Source organism: Amblyomma mixtum, chromosome 2 (genome assembly GCF_055824585.1).
Source record: "Amblyomma mixtum isolate Tamu chromosome 2, ASM5582458v1, whole genome shotgun sequence".
Classification (NCBI taxonomy): domain Eukaryota; kingdom Metazoa; phylum Arthropoda; class Arachnida; order Ixodida; family Ixodidae; genus Amblyomma; species Amblyomma mixtum.
In genome coordinates this window covers 299,815,973-299,841,450 of record NC_143013.1, presented here as the reverse complement: position 1 = coordinate 299,841,450, position 25,478 = coordinate 299,815,973, and the positions used below count along the sequence as shown (strand labels likewise).

At 46.7% G+C, this 25,478-nt stretch overlaps 2 protein-coding genes across 3 annotated transcripts in view; one reads left to right on the top strand and one right to left on the bottom strand.

Moving 5' to 3' along the window:
- Window positions 1-1,460: 1,460 nt before the first annotated feature.
- On the bottom strand, window positions 1,461-5,557 carry LOC149364646 (uncharacterized). The gene has a single exon (XM_089574621.1). The coding sequence runs from the start codon at window positions 5,032-5,034 to the stop codon at window positions 3,814-3,816; it is 1,221 nt and encodes a 406-aa protein (XP_089430747.1). The 5' UTR covers window positions 5,035-5,557; the 3' UTR covers window positions 1,461-3,813.
- Window positions 5,511-25,478, top strand: part of LOC149364645 (uncharacterized) — a 39,416-nt gene continuing 19,448 nt past the window's right edge. The window contains exons 1-4 of one of the 2 annotated variants that reach the window (XM_089574620.1): window positions 5,511-5,764; window positions 19,317-19,734; window positions 21,682-22,078; window positions 22,877-23,061. In XM_089574620.1, coding sequence (XP_089430746.1) covers window positions 5,746-5,764; window positions 19,317-19,734; window positions 21,682-22,078; window positions 22,877-23,061 — 1,019 coding nt within the window. In that variant the 5' untranslated portion in view covers window positions 5,511-5,745. Of the gene's footprint in view, window positions 5,765-19,316; window positions 19,735-21,677; window positions 22,079-22,876; window positions 23,062-25,478 lie in introns of both variants that reach the window. The other variant, XM_089574619.1, reaches the window with a different exon arrangement.

The following is a 25,478-nucleotide window of genomic DNA, read 5'->3' as shown; positions in this document are numbered from 1 at the left end:
CGCTCATGTGCATCCCGCTCCTCTCGCTGGTAACGCCTCCCACGGCTGTGACAAGTCACACAACCTCGTCACAGCCTCGTGACCTCGCGGAATTCTTGCATAGACCTCTTCTTTGAGAACCAGGCATTGGTGTAGCAAGTTGAGCATATATTTATCTATTTCTTCTACCACAAAGCTTCCTTCATGACAATCAAGAACTGTTAGCGGAGCGTTTCTTGAGGAAGGAATATATGTGAAAAATAACAAGTTGTCTGTAATTGTACAGACGTCTTGCTTGAATTCTTTGCCTCAATCTATCGAAAAGCTGAAACGGCTGATGTGCTGCGCTCAAATTTCGCATTAGGAAGTAACATAATCGTCGGCAATTTTTTACTCTTGCCAATAAGTCGTTCTGTGAAAAAAATCAAATTATTTTAAACCTTTTTAAACTGTTATGCTTTAAATGTCATCTATAGCTGTGTTCTAATATGTTTCTTTCTTCCCCTTCATTCAACAATGCTCATAAGGGTGCTGTTGGCATCTGAAAAAATAAATATACAGGAATGCACACTGAAGCAATATGAGATCAAGCTATAAAAAGCGGAAGCGTTCATCTCAAAAACACTTTTCTGCATTAGTTTCACCTGCCTCGCTTGGAATGGTTCTACAGTTTCAAAAGGGTTCAGAATATATAAGCTTCAGCCATTCGTGGCACCTTGCATATCTCAGCAGCAACTGCAACCAGTTATGAGGCGTGAAAATGGAAACATACCGTGACTAAAGGGGTAAAGATCACGGGTAAATTTATGGGGAGGGCTCTCAGAAGGGAGAGTCCTATTTCTGTAATGCATTTCTGGTACTTTCTGCGTGACAAATAAAATTTTTCATGGCTTTCTCATGAGAAATTTTTCGCTCGAGAGGAGGTTCCCCCCTCCTAAATCCACCACTGGTAAAAATATTGCACACACAATAATGCATGTTGTTGTGTCACAAAACTTGATACCATATATAGGCTCAGTAATTCTCACCGGGCAAAATGTTTAAGAGCTCATAAGATTTGTAGTGAAAGAATGCACAGTTCTGTTCAAAGACTGAAGAATTGTCGCATGGAGAGGGTTGTTTAGAGCAAGTGCCACTAATGGTGAATAATTTGTGCTGTAAAAAAAGCTTTACTGTATTCCAAAAGGAATGGTTACGGTGAAGTAGTTTGCTTAGTCCTTAACAGTCTTCTTTCTTTAGGCTTGCATAATAAATGTTTGAGATGTAGGGTTGATATATGTTGTTGGTGTAGCAGTCCTACCTTTGTGTTGTCATTTGCAGCTATATTTACTTATTCAGAATCCAGTCTTGTTTTTCCACAGTGAATTGTATATACGTACTGTTCTGACACACTCAGCGATTCATGTTCGCATGAACTACAGTGTATGCATGGAAATGCAACAAGCGGCATTACAGCAAAGAAAAGCAGAGCAACACAGGGCAACTGTGAAAAAATTTATTTGTGGCACATCTCCAAAGCATGAATAGATTACCATAGCTGTGTAAGTCTAGGGTCATCAAAATTGCAATTTTTATGAGGATTCTCATAGTGAAAACACAAATACAAAAAGATTTACAGGCATTACATAATGTCGAAAACTGCTTTGGAAAATCCCTATGGGCAATGAAGCAGAATTTATCTTTGAGAACTGCACAACCCGTGCAAAGGGGTCTAAAAAGTCTTGTGCACTAACTACTCGAGCAGGCATTCAGCCATCATGTGCATGAACTGAACTAACCACAAGCAAAGAATGCACTGACGTACAAGTCCAGTTTTACTGCAGTGGGGTACAAAAATCTTGCATGCTCTGCAGGCTTTATCCCATGCTCATTTCCCTCAGCATTGGCATCCACTAGAGGTGCCATGAATATTTTAACTGCAGCATTCTAACAAGCAAGAGGTTTAACAGCTATAGTCTACCACAACAGCTTTAACATGGCTGAAACCCAATGTTTTGAAATCAAGTCCTCTGAATTTCTTGCTTTTAAAAACAGGCTACAATTTCCCAACTAAGCCATTGAATTTAATGCATTTATGCATTTCAAGTTTATCTTAATAAATGACTGTTGAACCCAATTATACAAATGGTTCTTACATAAACACGTGAAAAAAAATGAAAAACAGGAGAGATTCAAGCCTGCCAGAAAGTCAAAAAGACGTACCAACACAACTTTATTTCCCATGCCAAGCTATATCAGATTTATCAATTTCTGCATAATAGCACACTAAGTTCACTCCTAATTTCTGACAAGGGCTTTACAAGGTTAATGATCCCACCTGATGTTGGCTATGGGGACTACATAAGTGCTGATGCCAGCATGAATGTAGACTTGAGAGTCTAGGCTCCAGCACAACAGAAGTTTTTGACAGAAAACAGTACAAAGACCATTTCCAGCAAAAAAGTGTCAGATAATGGTATGAATACTTCTGAAGATCCTGCACCAGAGTCTAGCCAGATGATTGATTTAACTGATATTGTATGGTGATGGCTGGTGCCAAGAGGAAAGCAAGAAGACTGCTAGTACCATAGCAATGCACAAGAACTGTGTAACACCGCTGGCGAGAAAGAGACATTCAAAGAATGATGCAGACCTTTTTGTTAGGACAAATCTCGCCCACTGGGGAGATTGCTTTTTCAATTTTGTGGATGGATTATGGTCCCAGTGAACTTTGAGACAATCAGCTCCTCCTGTAGACAAGTATCCTGTACTTGAGACACAGGCTCAAAACAGAAGCAAGCTTGCACAGGCTCTCCAATAAAAAGCACCACAGCCTATTCTGATGCCTGGCCTTTCATTCACTCCTTTGGCAAACGAGAGCTGCTCAGGTGCTGTGTTGCGCACAAATTACAGGAAACACAAAGCTGAGTTTTGCTTCAGCAGATTAGACAACACATGCCAATGACCAGTAGTTGCTGTGTGCTAGGCTGTGTTGTGTGCTGCTCCAATCAGATTAGGTGCAATGTAGTCATGCTCAGAGGGATAACGTGAATTGCCACAGCGGTAATGAAGAGACATAACCTGGCAGCAGATGTTTCACTGGAATTAAAACCACCATTATATTTGAGCCAGACTTACTAGGATTATCTCCTCACTTAATGTTCGTCCTGTTCATTGGCACAGCGACATCCAATGTCCACACTGATGCCGAATGCAGCACTACGCCTTCACTGTGTACTTTGGAGATTCTGGTCGAGAATGACATGCATTGTTCACAAGGTTGCGAGAAACGAGAAACTATTCATTGCGTTTCTCATAGCATAGTGCAAACCGGATACCTTGTCTGCCAATAGCTGCCCTGCTAACAGGATAAGTGACACATACGCATACATTTCCAATTTCCACTTGCATCGCCTATCAAGAAGTTCCTAAGTGCGAACTGATATTAAAGGGGAAGACAACTTAGGCGCAATCCCCATATGCCTCTTTATGCAAATAAACTACCTTCCCACAAATCACACAGTGCTGCCTTTAACAATGGCTGCATTTTCTAGTGTGGGATGTACCCTTTCCTTTGTTTTCACTGCGCAAGAAATTGCCGCTACACAGTGCTAGCTCATGCCACTCAGGAAATGTCACAGATAAAAAGGAAACCAGCCTCCTGCTACATTTTCAGGCCAAGCACTGCTTTGTTCAAGCGTATTCCATGTGTCTACACCTCTTCACACATGCAGAAGCAGTTGAAACCAAAGAACCAGACCATTCGTCTTTCATTTACAGAAAAAAAAAATAAAAAATCTGGACGTGATGTAAGGTTCGGCCGTTTTTCAACACCACAGGGTCAGCAGCGTGCAGTTAGCTGTCCAAGTTATCGGAGTTCAGAGATTGCAGGAACTGGGAGATGGCAACTTGGAAGGATTCAGCAAATGACTGCATGAGCCGTCTTCGCTCATCTTCAAGGAGAGCCTTCTGTTGTGAAGACTGCCTCAGCAGGGCCTCCTGTACAGCTAGCGTTATGTCTTCCTTGGTAAGTGGGTGGGCAGCAGGGCTGGAGCCATTTGGTTCGAGAACAACATCTGAGCGCCCACCAAGATTTGACAGTCTTGAGTACAGTCTGTCTAAGGAAGCTTCGATGCTGGACAACCGGTCTTCAACACTCGATCCATGATGATGCACACCGTGGCTCGTCTTAGCACTCGCTTCTTTGACAGCAGCAGACGGCAAGCCACTCTCCACACTGGCTTCCAGTCTTTCAGTGACAGACCTTGAAGCATGCTCAAGGGTCATCAGGGTTTCACGGATGCCATGCAACTCGTTGACGATGAGTTGAAAGTTGCGTTCGTTACGCGCTTCGCGTTCGCGCAAGTCGCGCAGCTGGTTTTCAAGGTCGCGGACGCGGCTCTCGCTCGCTGACAGGCGGCGCGTAAGCGCGGAGTTGGACTCCCGCAGAGCGGCCGCGTCCACGGCGTCGGGACAATTGTCACGGCCACACGACGGTCGGGCACTGCGGCACAGTGCAGAGCTTCTCTGGACGTTTGCAGCCATGCTGGCCAAAGTACCCGGTTGGTCGCCGCCCCGGCGCGATGATGAACCAGCGTCGTGGGGCGAGCCGCGCAGGGTGGGCCGCACTTCGGCGATGTGCTCGCGCGCCGCAGGCGAAAGAGACGAAGACACTTGCATGGTGTGTCTCAGTTCAGATTCAGCAGCCATATCTGGAAGCGCGCCCCCGACTCGCTGGTGGGAGCTGGGGATAAAGTTGAGAAGGTTGACGTCGTCACTCGGCGCACCTTCGCGGGCGTGGAGCGAAACGTCAGGCGGATTGGGATTCCGCACGCGCGGGCCTGAAGGGTTGTCTCCCTGGCCTTCGGCATGCTGGAGAGAACCTTCGCTTCCCATGCTAGCCGTTCCTCCCGGACTGGTGCGGACTCTGATGAGATCCGGGAACGCGGCCCACGGAGACGGTGCTGGGTGTGCCGCGGCGCCGCCGACGGCCCTTTCGAACTCTCCGAATTCGTTGTCGTCGCTGTCCGCCACATGCGGACTGTTTGCGGCGTCCGTCGAGTCTCGTCGAGACATCCTAATTCCAGTTAACGGCACCTTTCCGTTGTTGACTGCTGCGAGGGGCGGCCGCTGTAACAAACAGGCCAGTAGCACGTCGGCAAAGTTGATTACGCAGTTTTGAACTCCACAGTTTCCAGAGCGCGTGCTGCCGAAGTTAATGCTTGCGGGGCGGTCAGAGCGCTTTCAGAGAGAACTTCTCCTAGTGCTTCATTGACCGCTTTCACGCACACATTCACGAAGTACCGGTGCAGTCATTACATAAGCAGCGCAGCCGATTTCTTGCATAGCACAAACCTCAATCACCGCACTACCTTCCCTCAGTTTATGCGGCTTCTATCGGCTTCAGTAGCTTCAGTTCTTCAGTGGTGAAGAGATACTTTGGCCTACTAAAGACCCTCAAACGAAGTACACGTTTGCCTTCATACAACGACTGCAAATAGCGCTATGTCCAACGTATTCAGACAACGACTCTAATGTTTGAATGCATTCAAAGCACCACTGGAGTGTAGTGAAACAAAAATATTGCAGTGCCGATCGCAGCGCCTACAAACGGTGGTGGAGAGTGTTTTATTTTATTTTTTTAACGGAGCCGCGCCGCTGCAGCTTGCTGTTTTGCCGGGTGCGCGAAGTTGAGAAGTTGAGAACTCGTGTTGCTGATCATAAGTGTATAAAATGAGTACAAGTTGACACATTTCCTTGTTGCGTTCTGCCAGGGTAAATCTCAGCATGGTCATGAGAGTTCCAGGTAAGATATTTCTTATGTGCTGTTCACTGATGTCACGGTAGCCGGCTGTTGCTCGGACACACGCAACTAAGCCTAACGCAGAAGAGCAATCGTTCTTTTTTGTGCTCATGCCGGGCGATTGTGCAGTTTTCGAGAAGCTTCAAAGTACAGCTTTGCGCAGGGAAGGCTGTTTAAACTATACAAATAATGTTAGTGTCTCTAGTAAAACGCTGTCCTTGCTCATTTTCGTCTGAATTGCCTGCCGGTTTCTCTACCCTTCTATGATTGATTCGAGCTCCAACTGCTTAATTTTGAAGCCGTGGAAACAATTGAGCCACACGTAGTGATTACGAGCCGTTCAGCGAGGCGCCTACAACACGTAAGCGAGCAGTGATTTCGAGTCCTGCGATGTGCCATTTTCAGCTGTCAAGCTTCATTCATCCGCAGTGTCTTGGTTTAACCTCACGGTGGTTAGTTTCACACAGCATGGTTAGCCGATACCCAGGTGCGAAATATTAGTGCAGCTTTCGGCATCGTCAGGGGCTGTGCACAGTCTTGATTTGAAGTCTTGCCGCTATTTTGTCTCGAAATAACTGTGCACGGTGCGCGAGGCCGCGCTCGGTCCAGCACTTTTTTTTTTTTTTAATTTAAGCAGTCATTTTTAAACGTTCTGCGCTGCGTCCACTTTCCCAGGTTATTTGCCATCGTTTTTATGCCGGTCCCGATTGTTTTGCTCAACAGGTGGATCCGGCAACGATATTTGTGATGCTGTAGCCGCTGGCCATATTCACGCATATATAAAATATGACACATATACAAAAATATATATTTTTACCTAAATGCAGTTACTTTGTGACCTCGCGCCTAGGTTATTTTTGATCGTGATGTGTGTCATCCAAGACCACATGGGGCGCGTCTGCAAAACTTCACATTCAAGTAATCCTCAAAAAGTGTCCAAGGAAGTGAAAGAAGCCCGGCGAGGGAAAAAAAAATACACGCAAATGAAGTACCGCTCTTTGAGCTCTGCATAGGTTGAGGTGCGACAGATGCGCATCGTCGAGATGAAGAGGGCCAGATATATATATAGCTGCCCTCCCCTCCTCTGCAGCCAAAGCGCGGCAGAGATAACACCTTTGACAGATTGCGTCTCGCTTATGCACCGGGTGAGTTGGTGGCAGGAGCAAAATCTGGGCTATTTGTGTGGCCCCAAGTAAAGCCTCCCCACTGGCGAGTTGCGCCAGGCTGTACCACCCACGGCCACGTCACCACGGTTCTGTTAGTGGGCGCAGCGCTCACAGTGAGGCAAGACGTGGCCTGCCAATTCACTGCCCGCGGCAGTTTCCGAAGACTGTATTGACAAAGCACCGCTTGCTTGCTGGGTTGCAAGCTGCGACAAGGCTTGCCAGTGTTTCTTTCACTTGCAGCTTAAGCCGGGAGTAAGTTGAATTTATTGCAGTTTCTTCAGCAACTAATTCTAGCGTTGTGGCTTCCTGGTGATGTTGCTGTTTTTTTTATATGGCCGTGCTGAATTGCTGACTGAGAAATGTCTGCGAAGGGGGGCATCTGCACGGTGGTGTGATTAGCGCCAGTGGCTTTCGTGGGGTTCTTTGGCAACGCATTACTTCCTTTCCTGCTTGCGATTCACATGGTGTGTGCTGGGTGTAGGTTGGAGTGAGGGCCATTCCAATTTCTGCATTGCATGTGCTGCTTCCGTTTACAGCTCAAATGGGGTGTAAGTCGAATCTTCTACATTTCTCCTGCAACTAATCCCAACTTTATGGCTTTCTATTGGTGACTTCCGCGATGACAGGCTGTATTAGAAAAATGCTTACTTGGTTGTACATGCCTAGTGATAGCTTTGTGCTTGTACTTAGTTGCCAGTAGCGTCTTTAAAAAAATTCATCGTATGTGTGCATCTAGGTATAACTGACAAATTAAAATATGTACGTTAGAGTGAGCCCTTCTTGCTTAATTTTGGTTCAGAATACATTTGGCTTATCACCTAGTGGCAAGCAGGCAGTACTAGTGATGTTTCGTTTGGTTTATAGGGGTTTAACGTCCCGAAGTGTCTCGGGCTATGAGGGAAGCCATAGTGAAGGGCTCCAGAAATTTCGACCACCTGGGGTTCTTTAACGTGCATTGATGTCTCACAGTACACGGAGTTGAACTCGGGTTCAGGTCTTCCTCTTTTGTGATGGTGGAGATGGGGGTCCGTTTGGGCGCGACACGTTGCAGGAGGGAGATGAGATGTAGACGAACTTCTTTGCAGATATGTACAAGCTGGGTTTATTTACAACTATTTACACTTATACACATCGACCAGGGTGGTCGCTAGCATTCAGGACGATCGGGAGCGCCAGGCCAGAGCTCGCCCCTACGAAACCCTGTCCTGCCTGGCCGACTGAACTCGCGCTACGCGTAGCGGCTCCTCGTCCTCCGGAACGTGGCCAGCGCAAAGCTAGACCCTGTCCGTCTCGCGATTCCGACTCTCCACCAAGAGTCCCTGCCCAAGTCTCCTCTTTGGCGCCAAAACGCCTCCTTAAATAAGTTTCCCGAGCATTCTGAGGACCAACTTAGTGACCAATGAGAGATGGGCTTCTTACAACCAATCAGAGACACGCCGGTACCCACGAGCTTGTTTGCTCGCGAGGGCCGCATGCCTTTGAAGAAGCCGACAGCGCTTTTTTCCACACACAGTGAAACACTTTGACAATACCACAAAAGCACGCAAGCACCACTTCCATCAGCTGTGGCTCCAAACACTACAGGGTGCATCTGAGCCCTCTGGCCAGAGGCAGAGTAATCACAACTCGTTACCCGAATGACCACTTCCATCAGCCTCACGACCATTCGTAATTGCACTCAGCTGCCTCCCACACAAGCTTCCCCCTCAAGTGTCCCTCAAGCTTTCTTTCGCACTGTTCGACGCCGCGGTCGAAGGGTCATTGAACTTAACCCCGACAATAGCCGGAGTACGCGACTCGTACGCACTGTCCGCGGAACGGATCCCCTTCCGGCACCCCTCGCTGCCATTGCTGCTTTTACCTTTTGGGGCGGCAGCCCTTTGACCCCAGCGTTTCCTCTGTCTGCTTAAGAGCTATGCCGCTTAAAACATCTTAAGATAAGGATCAAGTCGGCGGCGCCCGGGGGGATACGGAGATGGCCCGCTGCCCGGCGGCCCGCAAACTCAACTCCTCCCAACCAAGATTGTTGTGGGTACACTTGCTGTACGCACAACAAATTCCATGCACTGCCATCAGCTGACGCCTCGAGGGTAAACAGTGAATAAAAGTGGCAAACCCACAGCAAAATAACACACACAGAAAAACAAATCAGGCGTACTCATGGGAGATTAAAGTTCAGCCACGGTGTCCAAAAACAAAAGTACACACGCACGCACGGACGCACGCACACGTACGTCGGCTGTCCAGTCAGTCCACAAACACGCGCACACGTGCGCGCACACAGCGGATATTTCAACCCGCACACACAAGGCTGGAAACCAATCTGCACATTCCGGAATTCACCATGTCAGATCGGTGCCCAAAACAGCATAAATAAATTCTAGCCACCTACATCTCGAAACAACAAATGTTTCTCTAGAGCTTTGTCCAGAAGATTGGACCAAAATTCCGGATTATACGCCACAGCGCCAGTTGCAAAGGCTGCCGCCGCTATTCGGTTAGTAGAGCTGACTGGCTCCCCGCGGGCTACGAAGATTGCTGCTGGCCTCGCGTCTGCATTCTCCACTTCTTTCAATTTTACATTTCGTTCAGGCCTCTCATCGACTACTTCACATGCAGTTTTGCATCGAGATTCAAGTAGCGCTAGCTCTTCGTACAACTGCCCACCGATGTACGCTTCAAAGAAAATCGTTCCTTCGAGCCTTCTTTTCTCACAATTGACTCCATCAGCTTGCTTGCGCACTTCTGGCAATGAAACACACTGTCTCTCCTTCACGCTGATACCCACAGGGACAGATGCATTATCCCAATCCTGCAGTTCCTTATCAGCTTCGAAAACCATTGCAGTGATCAAACGCGCGTTCCTTCCTTCCTTGGCATCAAATGCAGCCTCGTCGCTCGTTGTTAACTCACAATCTGCTGCCAAAACTTCTGCAGCTATCGGACTGGCCTCAAGCTCTACCGGCGTTTTAGGTTCGTCTCGAATTTTGAAATGTTCTTCAAAATCAGCTCTCTCATTTTCATCATGTAGCCGCTCTCTTTCTGTCTGCTCTAACAGCGAGTGCGTCTCAAGTGTTACCAACTTCGCTACACCATCAGCTATATCTGCTGTCACTGCGCAAAGTGTCAGCTCCGGCTGGCTAACCGATTCATCTTTGGCAGCCAGCTGACCTTCGCCTGCAAAGAGTGTTGCCTCTATTCGCGCCTGCTCTACCTCTTCGTCGAGCATTACAGCTGCCCCAGAGTTTGCGTCAACCTGTTCTGGCCCAGTGCTGAACACCTGTTGACACACAATGCACTCATGTGCCTTCTGGGTCTGCTCTATCTCAGTTTGCTCTGACAGGCAGAGCTTCACAGGCGTGAACAACGCCCCTATGCCCTCAGCCATCTCTTCTGGCACGGCACACTCGATTGGGCCCTGCTGCCTAACCGCTATTTCGGTCCCTGAGGCGACACAGGTTTCAGAACGCTCACCTTTGGTACGCAAATCGCCGCATGCCTGGTCCTCTGCCTTATCTGATTGGATCTGTGCAAGCTTTGTTTTTTCTTGCTCAATTAGAAGCTTCAACTTCTCAATCTCCAAACGTCGCATCATGATCTCCCGATCATACCGCACGGCAGCCATCTCGATTTTCCGTGCTATCATTTATAGCACGAAACCCCTACACCGACATGGTGAATTCGGAGGAAGCAGAAAGGTCTCCTACCTCGCAGGTTGCTTTCCTCTGCCACGGTAATCTCGTCGCCCTGAGTGACGACAGCGGGCTCCTTGATGCGGATGAGTTGAGTTGAGCCCCGGCTCTCACAGCAGCTCGCTGACTTGAACCTCCAGCCTCGTTCGCTTGAAGGTGCAGATCCTGGAGCCTCTTCGTAGATGTTGGTCCAGCTTAAAATCTTCTGTACAGTGCAGTTGAAGTCGCTCACCCTATGCAGAAAGCCGCTGCCCAATCCTGTCGACTGCGCCAGTTGAACTCGGGTTCAGGTCTTCCTCTTTTGTGATGGTGGAGATGGGGGTCCGTTTGGGCGCGACACGTTGCAGGAGGGAGATGAGATGTAGACGAACTTCTTTGCAGATATGTACAAGCTGGGTTTATTTACAACTATTTACACTTATACACATCGACCAGGGTGGTCGCTAGCATTCAGGACGATCGGGAGCGCCAGGCCAGAGCTCGCCCCTACGAAACCCTGTCCTGCCTGGCCGACTGAACTCGCGCTACGCGTAGCGGCTCCTCGTCCTCCGGAACGTGGCCAGCGCAAAGCTAGACCCTGTCCGTCTCGCGATTCCGACTCTCCACCAAGAGTCCCTGCCCAAGTCTCCTCTTTGGCGCCAAAACGCCTCCTTAAATAAGTTTCCCGAGCATTCTGAGGACCAACTTAGTGACCAATGAGAGATGGGCTTCTTACAACCAATCAGAGACACGCCGGTACCCACGAGCTTGTTTGCTCGCGAGGGCCGCATGCCTTTGAAGAAGCCGACAGCGCTTTTTTCCACACACAGTGAAACACTTTGACAATACCACAAAAGCACGCAAGCACCACTTCCATCAGCTGTGGCTCCAAACACTACAGGGTGCATCTGAGCCCTCTGGCCAGAGGCAGAGTAATCACAACTCGTTACCCGAATGACCACTTCCATCAGCCTCACGACCATTCGTAATTGCACTCAGCTGCCTCCCACACAAGCTTCCCCCTCAAGTGTCCCTCAAGCTTTCTTTCGCACTGTTCGACGCCGCGGTCGAAGGGTCATTGAACTTAACCCCGACAATAGCCGGAGTACGCGACTCGTACGCACTGTCCGCGGAACGGATCCCCTTCCGGCACCCCTCGCTGCCATTGCTGCTTTTACCTTTTGGGGCGGCAGCCCTTTGACCCCAGCGTTTCCTCTGTCTGCTTAAGAGCTATGCCGCTTAAAACATCTTAAGATAAGGATCAAGTCGGCGGCGCCCGGGGGGATACGGAGATGGCCCGCTGCCCGGCTCTAGAATTGTGCCTCCACCGAAATTTGACTGCCGTGGCCGAGATCAAACCCTCGTCTTTCGGGTCAGCAGCCGAGCGCCATAACCACTGAGCCAATGCAGCGGCCAGTGATGTTTGGGTAGCTTATATTGCTGCTTATTAGCATGTTGTGCATTCATTGAACACCTCATTGCAGTGAGGTGACTTGTTTGCGAGTACTGCTTACCACACATTTTGAGAAGTTTGGGGCCCATTGTAGCTTGGTTCTTCATTTTGTAATTGACAGGCTTTGAAATTATTTAATTTAGCATAGGGCTGCTACCTGTTGCGGCACAAGCCGGATATCATAACCCTGTGTTGTTTAGTAAATGGGGAAGGGAAACACTCAGTGAAGGCTTTTCAGTTCACTTAACTTTCATCGTTGGAATTTGCCGTGAATTAAACTTTACTGTGTGAACAACCCACAAACAAATCAACCTATTACCTTCCAAAGGCGTTAGTTCGATGCCTGCGGGAGGGAGCCGCCGCAGTGGCTCAGTGGTTATGGTGCTCGGCTGCTGTCCCGAAAGACGCGGGTTCGATCCCGGCCGCGGCGGTTGAATTTCTTTGGAGGAGAAATTCTAGAGGCCCGTGTACTGTGCGATGTCAGTGCACGTTAAAGATCCCCAGGTGGTCGAAATTTCCGGAGCCCTCCACTACGGCGTCTCTCATAGCCTTAGTCGCTTTGGGACGTTAAACCACCCCATACACCCACCAACACCACCATCCAGCCTGCGGGAGGCAGAAACACATTACCAAAGCCACTGAAACAACAGCCCTGTCTTTAAACAGCTTTTTATACCTGTTCTGAGGTGGGCTGCTATGAATGTTTGATACTTTTCCAGCATATAGTAGCAGTGGTTTCACTTTCTCAAAGTGGTTTTATTTTGCATTTATTGACATTTTTTGTTGGCTGTTCCCTGGCTTACAAGATTATAGCTACAGCAGGGAGCTAGCCCAGTTCTTGTGAAAAAATAATTCAGTTTGACAGTGATGATATTGAGTGCAGCAATGAAAGCGACATTTCAGCGCATTTTGATAGAAAAACAACAGTGGTGATTCAGAGCGATCACAAATGAGCCTAAAACATGCGTCGCATTCACAGAACTTTTGTAGTGTAAGTAAACATCTTTTGTCAGTCTTCTTGGACAGTTTGTTTTCTTAATTACTGTACTTTTAGTCGGATACAACTCAGGTCTGTAGGGAAGCTCTGCCTGCATTCGTGACGGCCACACAAAATTCCCCTGTAACTGTTGTGAAAGGGCCTCTGAAACACTATTGAATGAAGCTGTGCTATGCCTGGGGTGTTAAAGGAGGCCACTTCATGAATATCTTCCAGCAAGGATTTTTGTTTTGGATGCGTTTTTTTGAAATTAAGTTCCCTGTAGTCAGTATTGTAATTTCAGTGTCTTCAAGGCTTTCTCACCTCTCCCCTTCCTTGTAAGTTGATGCATGATCAAAGGTTAACGCTGCTCCGCTGGGCTACCGACAGCCGTGAAAATTCCCCGGGTGGGGGGTGGCAAAGATGACACGCTAGCACGAGGCAGCTGATTGGCTACGGCCACGGTAGCTGCATGACTCGGAAAGTGTCTAACCAGTAGCCATTTCTTAACCAACACACGCAGATGCCTGACACGGAGGTGGATGCGCATTTGAAAAAGTCGCCGAGCAGGGCTTGCCAGCTTGGAGCGTGATTGTGGGCTCTCTGCTGCATGCAGAATGCATTGTTTGGCCTAGATGTTCTTAGCAGTAAAATCTAGCTATTGAGCGAGTTTATTTATTATGTTTGAAATTTGCTTGAAGGCCTCTTTAAAGCGTTTCTTGTCACCAAAAGAAGAAGCTAAGCACTCTTTACACCCAATGTTACTTTTGGGTAACAATGCATTTTTGTACTTGTCTTGTGTGTTTTTAAGTTTTTAGAAACAGCAGATATTTTAATGAAAACAAACTATAGATTTGGTGAATCATAGTCAGTTTATTACAACACTTTTTTTAACCACACCTCAGCCACCTTTTCATTCCTGAGAAAAAGACTGAGGTCTTTAATTTGTTGGGCGCCTCGAGATCCATGCCCAGCCAAGGATGGTTTCGGAGGTTGTCCAACCCTCTTTAAAGCTTGTACTCTGAGCCATTTGAGCCATTTACTCTGAGCCAAGAATTGACGGTTATCAACATCAATGCGAGAAGCGTTATAAATAAGGTCGAATCCCTAGAGACTGTTCTGCTTGAGCACGAACCAGATATAGTTGCGATTACTGAAACCTGGCTCTCCCAAGATGTCAGCGACGATGAAATTGTTCCACCGAACTACGAACTTGTCAGAAAGGATCGCGCCTCCCGCGGTGGTGGCGTGGCACTTATGATACAAAAGCGCATCCCATTTGTCATGCTTCCTGAAGTAACCGGCGCTGAAGCTGTTTTCTGCAAAGTTATTTGCAACAACACCAACATTATAATTGGCAGCTTCTACAGAAGCCCTTCTTCTGGACACGAATGCATATCGGTAATTCAAGATTTCCTCCAGCAATACTGTTGTAACTCGCGAATCATTCTAATGGGCGATTTTAACCTACCAGATGTCGACTGGACTACCATGCATCACACTTCAATTATCTCCGACGCTGTAATTAATTTGATGATAAACTTTAACCTCCATCAAATAGTTCTCGATCCTACACGCGTACAAGGCTCAACAAAAAACGTTCTTGATTTGATTTTAATTAGTGAACATTTCCCCGTCCATCGTGTTGCAACCCACGTCATCGAAGGCATCTCAGACCATAAAATCCCAGTTTGTGAATTACCGCTACAATGCACCATGACATGCCACTGTCCAACCACCACCATAAAAAACTTTGCAAAGGCAGACGACGCAGCTATCCTAACTTATCTCGCCCATGAATTCGACAGCTTTGCCGAGAGCGCATCAGATAGATCTACAAACATAGACGCTACGTGGCTTATCTTTAAACGCGCTGTACAGTACTGTATGACTAACTTTGTCCCGCTCAAGATCAAACGCATCGCTAAAAATAACCCTTGGATCACTAGAGACGTCATTCACGCGCAGCGTCATGTAAAGAGGTTACGCAGAGCTATCAAGACCAAAGGTGGTAGTCATGCGAGGAAATCTAAATTAAGCAGTGCCGTTGAAAAGCTCAAACAGGTCACGAAACAAGCGAAAGACTACTACTTCAACGTAACTTTCCCAAGTTTTTTGAGAAATAATCCACACAGGTTTTGGAGCCATTTTCGTGGCCGTAAAACGGTGCAGTCCGGTCTCTCTGTAGAAGATAAGGCCAATACTGCTAATATGTACAACGATTTCTTTTTTTCAGTCTTTACTAAAGATAACGGCATCATCCCCGACTCCTGCAATTTGCCCCTGCTAAATATTGAACCTCTCAGAATTACCGATGACGGGATTTTCAATCTTCTGCTGAACCTAGATCCAAAAAAATCAACAGGTCCGGATGATATTCCAAATGAGTTTTTAAAAAGATATGCCGAATGGTGTAGCAAGTACCTTGGTATTATCTTTCGCAAGTCTATTTCATCATCAAGGCTGCCCAGAGACTGGAAAATGGCAAAGATCATACCTATTCATAAATCAGGGGACACTACCTCACCCTCAAACTATAGGCCAATCTCTCTTACAAGTACATCATGTAAAATTTTGGAACACATAATTTCGAAGCACATAACCTCATTCCTGGAGCGCAATAGTATATTGACACCCCATCAGCATGGATTCCGACGCGGGTTATCAACAGTTACTCAACTAACAGAGGTTGTACACGATCTAGCACTTAATATTAATAACTGTAGCCAGACAGACATAATATTGCTCGATTTTTCAAAGGCATTCGACTCTGTATCACACAATAAGTTGCTAGAAAAACTAAAAACTGTTATCGGGGAAGGCGACTTACTATCTTGGTTAGAAGATTTTTTGTCAAATCGGTCTCAGTTTGTGGTTTTTGAGTATGTTTCATCCAAAACAGTTCCAGTAACGTCGGGCGTTCCTCAGGGATCAGTCCTTGGTCCATTGTTATTTCTGCTCTTCATCAATGACATAACTAATGACATTGATTGTAACATTAAGCTCTTCGCAGATGACTGCATTCTTTACAAAACTATTAACAACCGCGAAGACCATCTGTCGTTAAACAGTTCTCTAAAAAAAATAACAGAATGGTGTAACACGTGGCAAATGACAATAAACACTAAAAAATCCGTTTGTATGACAGTAACAAGAAAAAAATTCCCGTTTTGCTTTTCTTACTCTGTAAACGGCGTTCCATTAGCGAAAACTAAACACCATAAATATCTAGGTATTACGCTGTCTTCTGACCTGAGGTGGGACTCTCACATTGCTAACATCACGTCTACTGCTTTACGGAAACTTCTCTTTATCAGGAGACGCTTGCGGTCCGCACCAGTATCTTCTAAACTCCTGGCCTACAAAACCCTTGTAAGGCCAGTCTTAGAATACGCGAACACAGTCTGGTTCCCCCAATCAATAACTAACATCACAAAACTTGAGGCTATACAACGCAAAGCCCTACGAATAATTCACAATAAATACAAGCGCACAGATTCCCCAACATTGCTTGCAGCTTCATCCGGTCTCCAAACATTATCCGCAAGAGCAAAACAAGCGCGCTTAAAATTTTTGTTTCAATTATTACACGAGCAGTACAGGATAGATGTGAAAAAATACGTGACGTACTCACAATCGCCACCTTCACGGCACAAACATACGAACACACTAACCGAGTATGTGTGCCATAATGACACGTTTAAGCATTCCTTTTTCCCTCTCTCCATTAGTGAATGGAATCGCTTGGATCGTAACATCACCTGCACTCAATCCTTATCATCATTCGTGTCGCAGATAGAGCATTTGTCGTAATGCACAGTGGCGATGCAGCAACCGTGACTGCAAATCTAGGCAAGAAGACAACCCCTTCTAACTTGTCATGTATGCGATTTTGAGTGCATTTTGAAATTGTGCCTACCATTGTCGAAGATCTGTTCTGTATATCCTTTTGCTATGGCCAATTCACTTTTCCCTACCTTTGCTTTTATGCCATGTTTGCTGCCTTTGAATAATATGTTTATATTTGTTTTTTGCACTGTACTAATTGCCCCTGCTATGGTCTTGCAATAAGACCAGCAGTATTGTAAATAAATAAATAAATAAATAAATAAATTAAAAAAATTTTTTTTTTTCATCACTAGTTAGTATGGACTGACTTTTTTAAGGCCTCTACACTACTGATAGCCTTAGATGCTTATGTGCCTTTAAACCCAACACAACACAAATTATAAGCACAATAATTTTGATACCTCTGACTTGTTCAGTGCAGTTAAAATGTTAAAAGGCTGATTTCATTTACTGGTGTGATTGGCTAGATGAGTAATACAATACCGTGGGGGCCATGGGCTGTGGTTGGCAAGTGCTGGTTCTTTTAAAAGTTTCATCCCACTATAGTATATCAAAAGAAGCATTCACTGCATATTCATACAGCGAGTACTTGAAAATATAAATTGGTTACTGTTAAAGAGGTAGACACGTCAAAATTTTTTATTTACCGTATTTTCCGGTGTACAAGACGCACCCTTGTATAAGACGCACCCGCCATATATGCAGGGTGTCATTGAAAAAATTGGTATATAAGACGCACCCCCATTTACCCAGTTAGGCTAGTAAGGCTTAATTAAACATGCTTATGCGACCATCGCAAAATGCACCGTACGTGTGAGAAGTTCTTATTAAGCAACGCTAAGTGATAGAAAAATGCAACACTCACGCCATACCAGCCCACGTTTTAGCACAAAAGAAAAAAAAGCGAAAGAACTCTATGTCCATAACAATTTATTTTTACATAAAACCTTCAAAGTCTTCATCTTCGGATGCGCTATCGAAAAGGCAACGCGTCTCAAGCATTCTCTTCGCACTACGTACTTGCAAAGGGTGACTAAAAAAAAACATCGGCTTCTCTTGGCTTGTCTTGACAATGGCGAGAAGCGCGACTGTCGCTATCTTTTGTCATTTCACATTACCTTTGCTTGGGGCCACCGAAACGGCCGCGTGTTTAAGATCCCGGAAGTGGTCAACCCCGCCGTTTCATGATAAAGTTCACCTAAAAAAGTTGCGCACGGCGGTCCCCGTATTGAAGTATTAACCATGTTACAACCGCGTTATTGGTAGTAATATTTTTTCGGTGGAAAAAGCTTGAACATGAACCTGAGTAATTTCTGAACTCGCAAAAAAAAAAAACGAAAAATTCGCATATAAGACGCACCCTTGTATAGGACGCACCAGCAAGATTTTTGAAAAAAAAAACCGCGTCTTATACACCGGAAAATACGGTATTTACAGATACTTCCAACCCCGTCCGTGGTTATGGCAGGCAGGGCATATATATGAGATTGTCAAGTACATGCAACATATTGGAGAGAGCCAGGTTTGACAACATGTTAGTGTTGGCAGTAGTAGAGTTAGTGTCAGTGTTAAAATGTTAGTGTTAAAAGCAATAGAGTAAGACGTCAGTAAACATCGATCATCATGTGGAATTAGCCTTTGGATAGTAAGTAAATCGTAATTGAATTTCTTCACTCTAGTGTATGTTTCAGCAGCTGAAAAATACCTGTAGCTTCGTAAGTATCTTTGAGATCATGTAAGCCGCACAAAAACTGTATTGTAGTGGGCTTTTGTCACTTGCTATCATTTTGGTGTCTAGGGCAGACTGTGTAAAAGTTGGAACTGATTAAATCAATAAAGCAGTCAGTGTATTGCAGTTTTTCTATTCCTCACACAATCGCAAACTTACTTGTGACATTAACAATCGCCATTCGAGTCCTGAAACGACATGGGAAAAGTAATTATATAGACTGTTTAATACCTGTTAGCAAATTTCATGTGAGGGATTGATTTTGGTAATGTCATGCACATCACTCCAAAGAAAGAACAAACAACAAAACTGGTGTCTCTGCCCCTTTCAAAACTGCAATATTGGACCCCAGGCATGGCCTCAAGGCATGCTGTTAATACCTTGCAGCAGCCTTAGGCTTCAGCAGTAAAATTAACACATGGAGTTTTTTTCTCTGAAAAGAGTACTTGTTTCACAATGACTGCATGCATAAATGCTGGCACTCCTGTGTACAGGCACCTACTTCATTTGGAGCCATTGCAACAGTGTCATGTGGTTGTTTTAGTGGATTTTATATTTTATTTATGCAGCCTGGTGGTGGCATCACCAACTGTTGCTCTGTAAGCATACACCTCTGGTGTTTTGTGTGGTCTAGGAAGCTTTTAGATTCGACCATATTAGTAACTACTGCTTAGCTGCCAGTCTCACCCAATGCCTGTTCCTACTGCCCAGCCTTCCCGCGACCCCCGCGGCCTCCGCGCCCGATGTTCCGAGGAGTAATGCCACCACCTCCAGGGCCTTACAGCCAGTTCCCACCGGGACCCCCGCGTTTCCCACCTGGGGGCGGACCGCCTCCCGGAGTGTTTGGCCCCGGTAGGGACTGCATGCCCATGAGGCCGCCCCCCATGCGAGTGTTCGGGCCACCACCACCACCTCCACCACAATTCCTGCGGGGCCCCGGTGCCATGCGTTCACGGCCACTTTTCCGGCCGCCCAAGTTCAGCCCGTACCCAGTTGCAGGAGGCAAGGCCAAGAATGGCCACCCCAGTGCTGGCAACAACACCATCACTGTCAATAGCAACCTCAGTGCTAGCACTGATGCAGCTGCAAAGAACCCTTCTGCAAATGGTGCGGATCAAGCGCAAGGCAAGTAGAGCATAGAGCGCGGCGTGCATGGGCTTATGACAGCTGAAGCTTGGTCGTGTGTCCTAGCATTCAGTGCTTCCTCTTGGAATGGAGTTAGTGCTTGATTCAGACAGATGGGTATTGGACGTCATGCAATGTGTCAGCTATACCTGGAATGGACATTGAGAACAAATTGATGTTGGCCTCATTGTGTTGGGTAACCCGTGCACGAACAGCAAGGAAAAAGAACACATGGCAGATGATGCAGTGCTTTACTGATGAATAAGATTTTAATATAAAATGCAGTTGAACATCTGAGAGAACACTCCCTAGTGTGATTCATAACACGGTTGGGCTGGAGGTCAGGCATCCTGTGGGGCGAGTGGGTGATTTTTTCGGTCTCGGTAGCCATGTCTTGACAGGTGGGAAGTGCTCTTGAACACTGGAGCGCCACAGCGTATGGAAGTGCTGCAGCGGGTATTCTTCTACAAATAATTTTTTACTATTTACTTTTTTCTCTCCCGAGCGTTAAAGGGCCTCAGAAAGGGGCTCTCAATAAAGTTGAGATATGTCTGGCATGTTAAAAGGATGCTGCTTCACGAATATCCAACACCAAGAATTTTTTTAATGCGTTTTGTGGAAGATGAATTATGTATTCTGCATCTTCGCGCCTTTTCCTCACCTGTTGTCAGTTTTCGCATGCCAAAACCTTAGCGCTCCTCCGCCGGCCCTACCTCTGGCAGCTGCCGCCGTGGTAGCTGGTGACGTTTGAAAGAATTTGGCACGGTGAGCCAATGATAACCCCCGGCTGCTGATGTCACTTGCAAGAAGTGACGTTGCATGCCAGGTTTCACGCAAAAGCCCGGTACCGCGCGTCGCTGCGAGGTGCAAAAGCGGGAACTTTTAAAAATGTATTTAACCCTTAATCTGCCACTCCCGAGATAACTCGGGCTACCACATATGCACACCCCCTGCGTCTCCCGAGTTAACTCGTTTTGGCTTTTTAACTCACCCCCTGCCGCTCCAGGTAATACTCGTGTAAAAAAACTATGCAAACATGTAGCGCTATCTATGGAGAGACTCCGTAAATTCATAGATCTTGTAGGGTAAATTTTAAACATCAGATGGCGTGCATGTTTCCACATCCGAGTCACTTCGTTTTGGTTTGCGCACAGCAGCCATGAGGCTATGTGCCACACTCGTCCGCGCTTTGACGGACGAAGAAATTCAAAACTGCTTGTGAATTCAGAGTCCAGTTATAATGAGAACGAGGAAGGAGCCCACCTAAGTGCCTTGTCGAGTGATGACAGCGATAAGTCCCCCTGCCACCGAAAAATCCGCGTAAGAGGAGGAAATCCTAGAGGCCAGATTGGTGCTGGAAGATTTGATTCATTACAACTAATATCTATAAGATTATCCTGAATAAACATATCTACATGTCCTGCAGAGCATTTTAGTGCGTTACTAGCAAAAAAATTTCCAGGAAACTAACATGCAAAAAAAAACCCGGCAGGGTGTGTGCAGATGTGAGTAAAAAAACCTGGCAGTGAAAGGGTTAAATTTACCTCTCGCTTTTGAGGTCACATACGTGGCATGAACGCTTGGTGGCCTGTATTTTACATAGCGCAGGCATTTTAAAGCCAAGCTTGAACACCCTTTTTTTTTGTAGCCCTTTAAGGTCTGCAGGTTTTCCAGATTGGATTTGCCGAATTGATGCAGACAGCCGCAAAGCTCACAGTCTGGTTGTATCAAAGACACTCAAAAGCTCTGGTGAGAAAGGATTCGGGCATGGTGTCAAAAAGTAGCCGCTGTAGTAGAAACACGCCGTGGTGGACAGCTGGGGCCCAAAGGGGCATAGCAGGGCAGTGTTTGTGTGTGTTTCTCCAGCTGGAACTTAACTGTCTGCTGCAGCCATTCATACTTTTCTTTTTTCTGCTTTGGAGTCTCATTGCTTTGTTTCACTCGCAGCCAGCACCGACACTTCCCAGCCTGCTGCGACAACAAACGGTACCACAACGTCCTCCTTGTCCACTGCAGCCGCTTCTGCCCAGAGCACAGTCACCTCAGCAGCAGCCACCAACACAAACAGCATCAGCACTATCAGCAACAGCAGTGCAGGCAGCAATGGCCTGGCTGCTGCAATTGAAGCGGCCAAGCGGGACGGCATTCCAGTGGACATGATCCAGGCACTGTATTGCAAGCTGTGCGATGCCAAGCTTAATGGCAGTCTGCAGGCAACGGCGCACTATGTTGGCAAGAGCCATGCCAAGAAGGTGAAGCAGTACCAGCACGGCCAAGGCCGCATTGGGCAGCTGCGGCTCAATGCTGCCGCTGCATCTGGGGGCGATGCCAGCAAGACAGCAACCGGGGTGAGTGCTTGGAGCTGCCAGTGATTTGCGATTGACTGACTCAAAACAAAATGATCAAGGGTTGAGGGGGAGCTTCAGTTTGCCAGCCAGTGTTTCGACAAGTCCTTTTGGCATTGGTTAGAGGGCTGGTGCTCCTTCAGCACTAGCTTATTTTGTTCTGCGTTGTTGAGAATTCCATCTTCCTACCTTCTTTCTACCTTTCGATTGAATGGTCAGGGAGCAAGAGATAACACTTGAATAAGCGCATATAATTTGAGTTCCATTATTTGGTCAAAATGAGTAGCAAGGTTTCATTGGAGGATAAAATGCTTTAGGGCTGCATTGGAGACCCCACAGGTTTTGTAAACTCTGATATAAGAACGACCGACCGAGACAGCATTGAGTTCGTGGATTTCTTGCGATTGTTTTCGAGGAAAGTAGGCTGCCACAGTGGCTTAGTGGTTATGATGCTCGGCCAGTAACTCTAAAGATACTGGTTTGATCCTGACCATGGCAGTTGGATTTTTACGGAGGTGAAATGCTAGACGCCTGTGTACTGTGTGATGTCGGTGCACGTTAAAGTACCCTAGATGGTCAAAATTATCCTGAGCCCTTCACTGCGGCGTCCCTCCTAGCCGTAAGCTGCTTTGGGGCGGTCTTCTACACATTGTGAAAGCTAATGTGTTGCTTCTGTGCTGCTTCATGGTTACTCTCCAGGACAATAGCTGCGTGCATGGCTCTTGCGTTTGTAATACACCGTTGTTGAGGGCTGTGTGGACAAGGGTACTGTGATTTAATGCCACGCTTGTCTGGCTGCAGGATGGTGGCAAGCGGCCTGTACCTGAAACATTGGAGAAATTCTGCAAGCTTTGTGATGTGGCGTTCACCTCGGAGATCCAGGCGAAGCAACACTACGATGGACGCAACCACCAGCGGCGCATGCGGGGAGAGCCGCCTCTTCCCAAAGGGTTCTACAACCCGGTCACTGGGCGCTGGCAGAGGCAGTGAGTGTTGCACCTCTTTCCCTCATCAAGTCTTCTTGGCCTTCCAGAGGCCTTGAGAAGTGCTCAGTAATTAGAACTTTGAAAGACTCTCAGAGGAACTCCTATGTCTGACCTGTCATGCTAAAGAGAGTTTGATGCAGATTTGGATGAGTGGGCTTCGGATTTGAAGTTTGACCCCTAGGCAGTTGAGTCATGAAGGAGTGCAAGCTGGGAGTACAACTCCTCTAAGCATGTTTGTTTTGTGCCATGTGGGGCACTTGGCAACCTAATGCAGAGTTTCATTTCAAAGTTACCCACTCCATATGTTTCATGCATGTGCCTAATACCAACATGATATAGCTTGACGTGGTTTCGTTAAGAATTTTAAGTTCTGTTGCCTACTTTTATTAGACCAACATCATGTGTTGAACTTTGTGCATTGTCAGTTCCATGGGAATGGGTTGGTTTGCTTCTACGTGCATCGCAATAAATGGTAATTCTGGTTACCCTTGCCCTTTGGCAAGGTTTGTGGCAAGGTATTGCTTTACGAAGGCGATTGTGGCTAGGCTTCCGACATCCCTACATCTAACGAAGAGCACAGGTAATCTTGATCAGCACCTGTGTATCACGCTACACTTCTACAGTGTGAGCACATCTCAATTTGTAGCTGGAGACCTGGTCAACTTTTCACTGCCTATTGCGTATCTATTTTGAGGAGTGCATCTCGGGACTGATCTCAAGTTTACTCTTCACCCGTGTTTCCGCAGACGGCGGTGGTCTTTGCGGGAGAGCTGCATATTGCATAAGTGGGTTCTGAGGGTCATTAAAGGCACCGTTGACCAATATGAGCATTTGTACTGCACAAATAAATGCTTTGCGAGGCGCCTTAGGGTACGTATGTCTTAAGATGCAACCTGCCATTGCCAAGGAAGCCCCGCAGAAGAAATACAGTCTAGCCCGTTTATAACGAAGCCACTTATAGCGAAATAGCGGTTATAACGAAGGGATTTCAATTTCCCATTCCCATTTTTGCATTTTCAATACATTTTGGGTCCGGTTTTAACGAAGTAAATAAGTGCGCGTCAGCAGATATAACGAAGATATTTAATACCAACCGAAAAACAATCTGCCAATCAACACATTTTTGCGTCCTTGAGGCGATTTTTTCCGCGAAAATAAGAGCAAAATCGGCTGACGGCGTCCTTTCGTGGCGTCGTCTGCTCTCCTGCGGAGCGAAAGGTTGCTTCACTGCATCGCAAGGCACGCCGGCCGCGTGTTGCGCCGTCCTTGAACGGCGTCACGGCGTAGAGCGGTAGAGCACGCCGCGCAGGGGAAAAATGTAAAAAAGAACAGAGACGATTTTTTTTTTTTTCGATGACGTCGCAGAGAGCGACCGTCTTGGCCAATCGCGGTTCTCTATTTCTCCCAGGCAGTCGGCGCCACGGCTGGACTGCAGTCTGCAGGAGGGGTGGCAGCGCGCGCTTTGTTTTATGTCGGTGCCGCGGTGCGCAAGGCAGGGAGAAAGCGTGGCAGCATTGTGCATGTTGGAAGCGTGGCTCATTTTTATTGTTATCGCGGATCGTTGTGTGCTGTTGTATGGATGTTGTATGCGTTGTAGGGGACGCTGGACGACTTCTTTCAGCGGCAATAAATCGATATGCCGATGTTAGCATTTTTTTTTCGTAGTCCGTATATAACGAAATAGCGGATATAGCGAAGTGATTTCCGATTCCCGCCGACTTCGTTATAACCGGGCTAGACTGTATTCGGGATGGGTGAAAGATTATGGACCGCAAGCGCCATGTGCTTCTGGCGAGCCCATTTCTGAAAGTCGGTGCCATTCATTGCAACATGCTGCATGGAACCAGATACTTTACATCACCTCGCGGGTGAGAAAAATTTTTCTGCAGTCGCAAATGCAAGTCTTGCACCAATCCTGGCTGCCCTATGTAGAATTTATTTGTTTATTTCGGATACTTTCCAGGCCCAAAGGCATTACAGAAAGGAGTGGTAAGGTACATAAAATGAACAGTGCATGTTATACAATGTTATTTACAAAACGGCAGAAGATACAGTAGTCTTGAAATTGCAGATGTCAGAAATGGCAGCGATGGAGGGAGGAAGGTCATTCCAGTCTGCGCTGGTTTGGGAATAAATTAATTATGACACATTTTTGTTCTGGAAAATGGAGCAGCAACTTTAAACATGTGGTCAGAACGAGACGATATGTAGGATGGGCGAGCAAAAAGATGATCCTTCACTACAGGGTTGTGATGATACATTCTATGCAAAAGACATTGTTATGCGCAACATTGCTGGCGATGAAAGTTGCGGGGCATGAAAGCCTTCCCAGCTGTATTGTTTGTGTAGCATGCAAAACATGTTAACCAGGCTCTGACAATCAAGGTTCCATGTGAAATTTATTCACAAGGTACGAG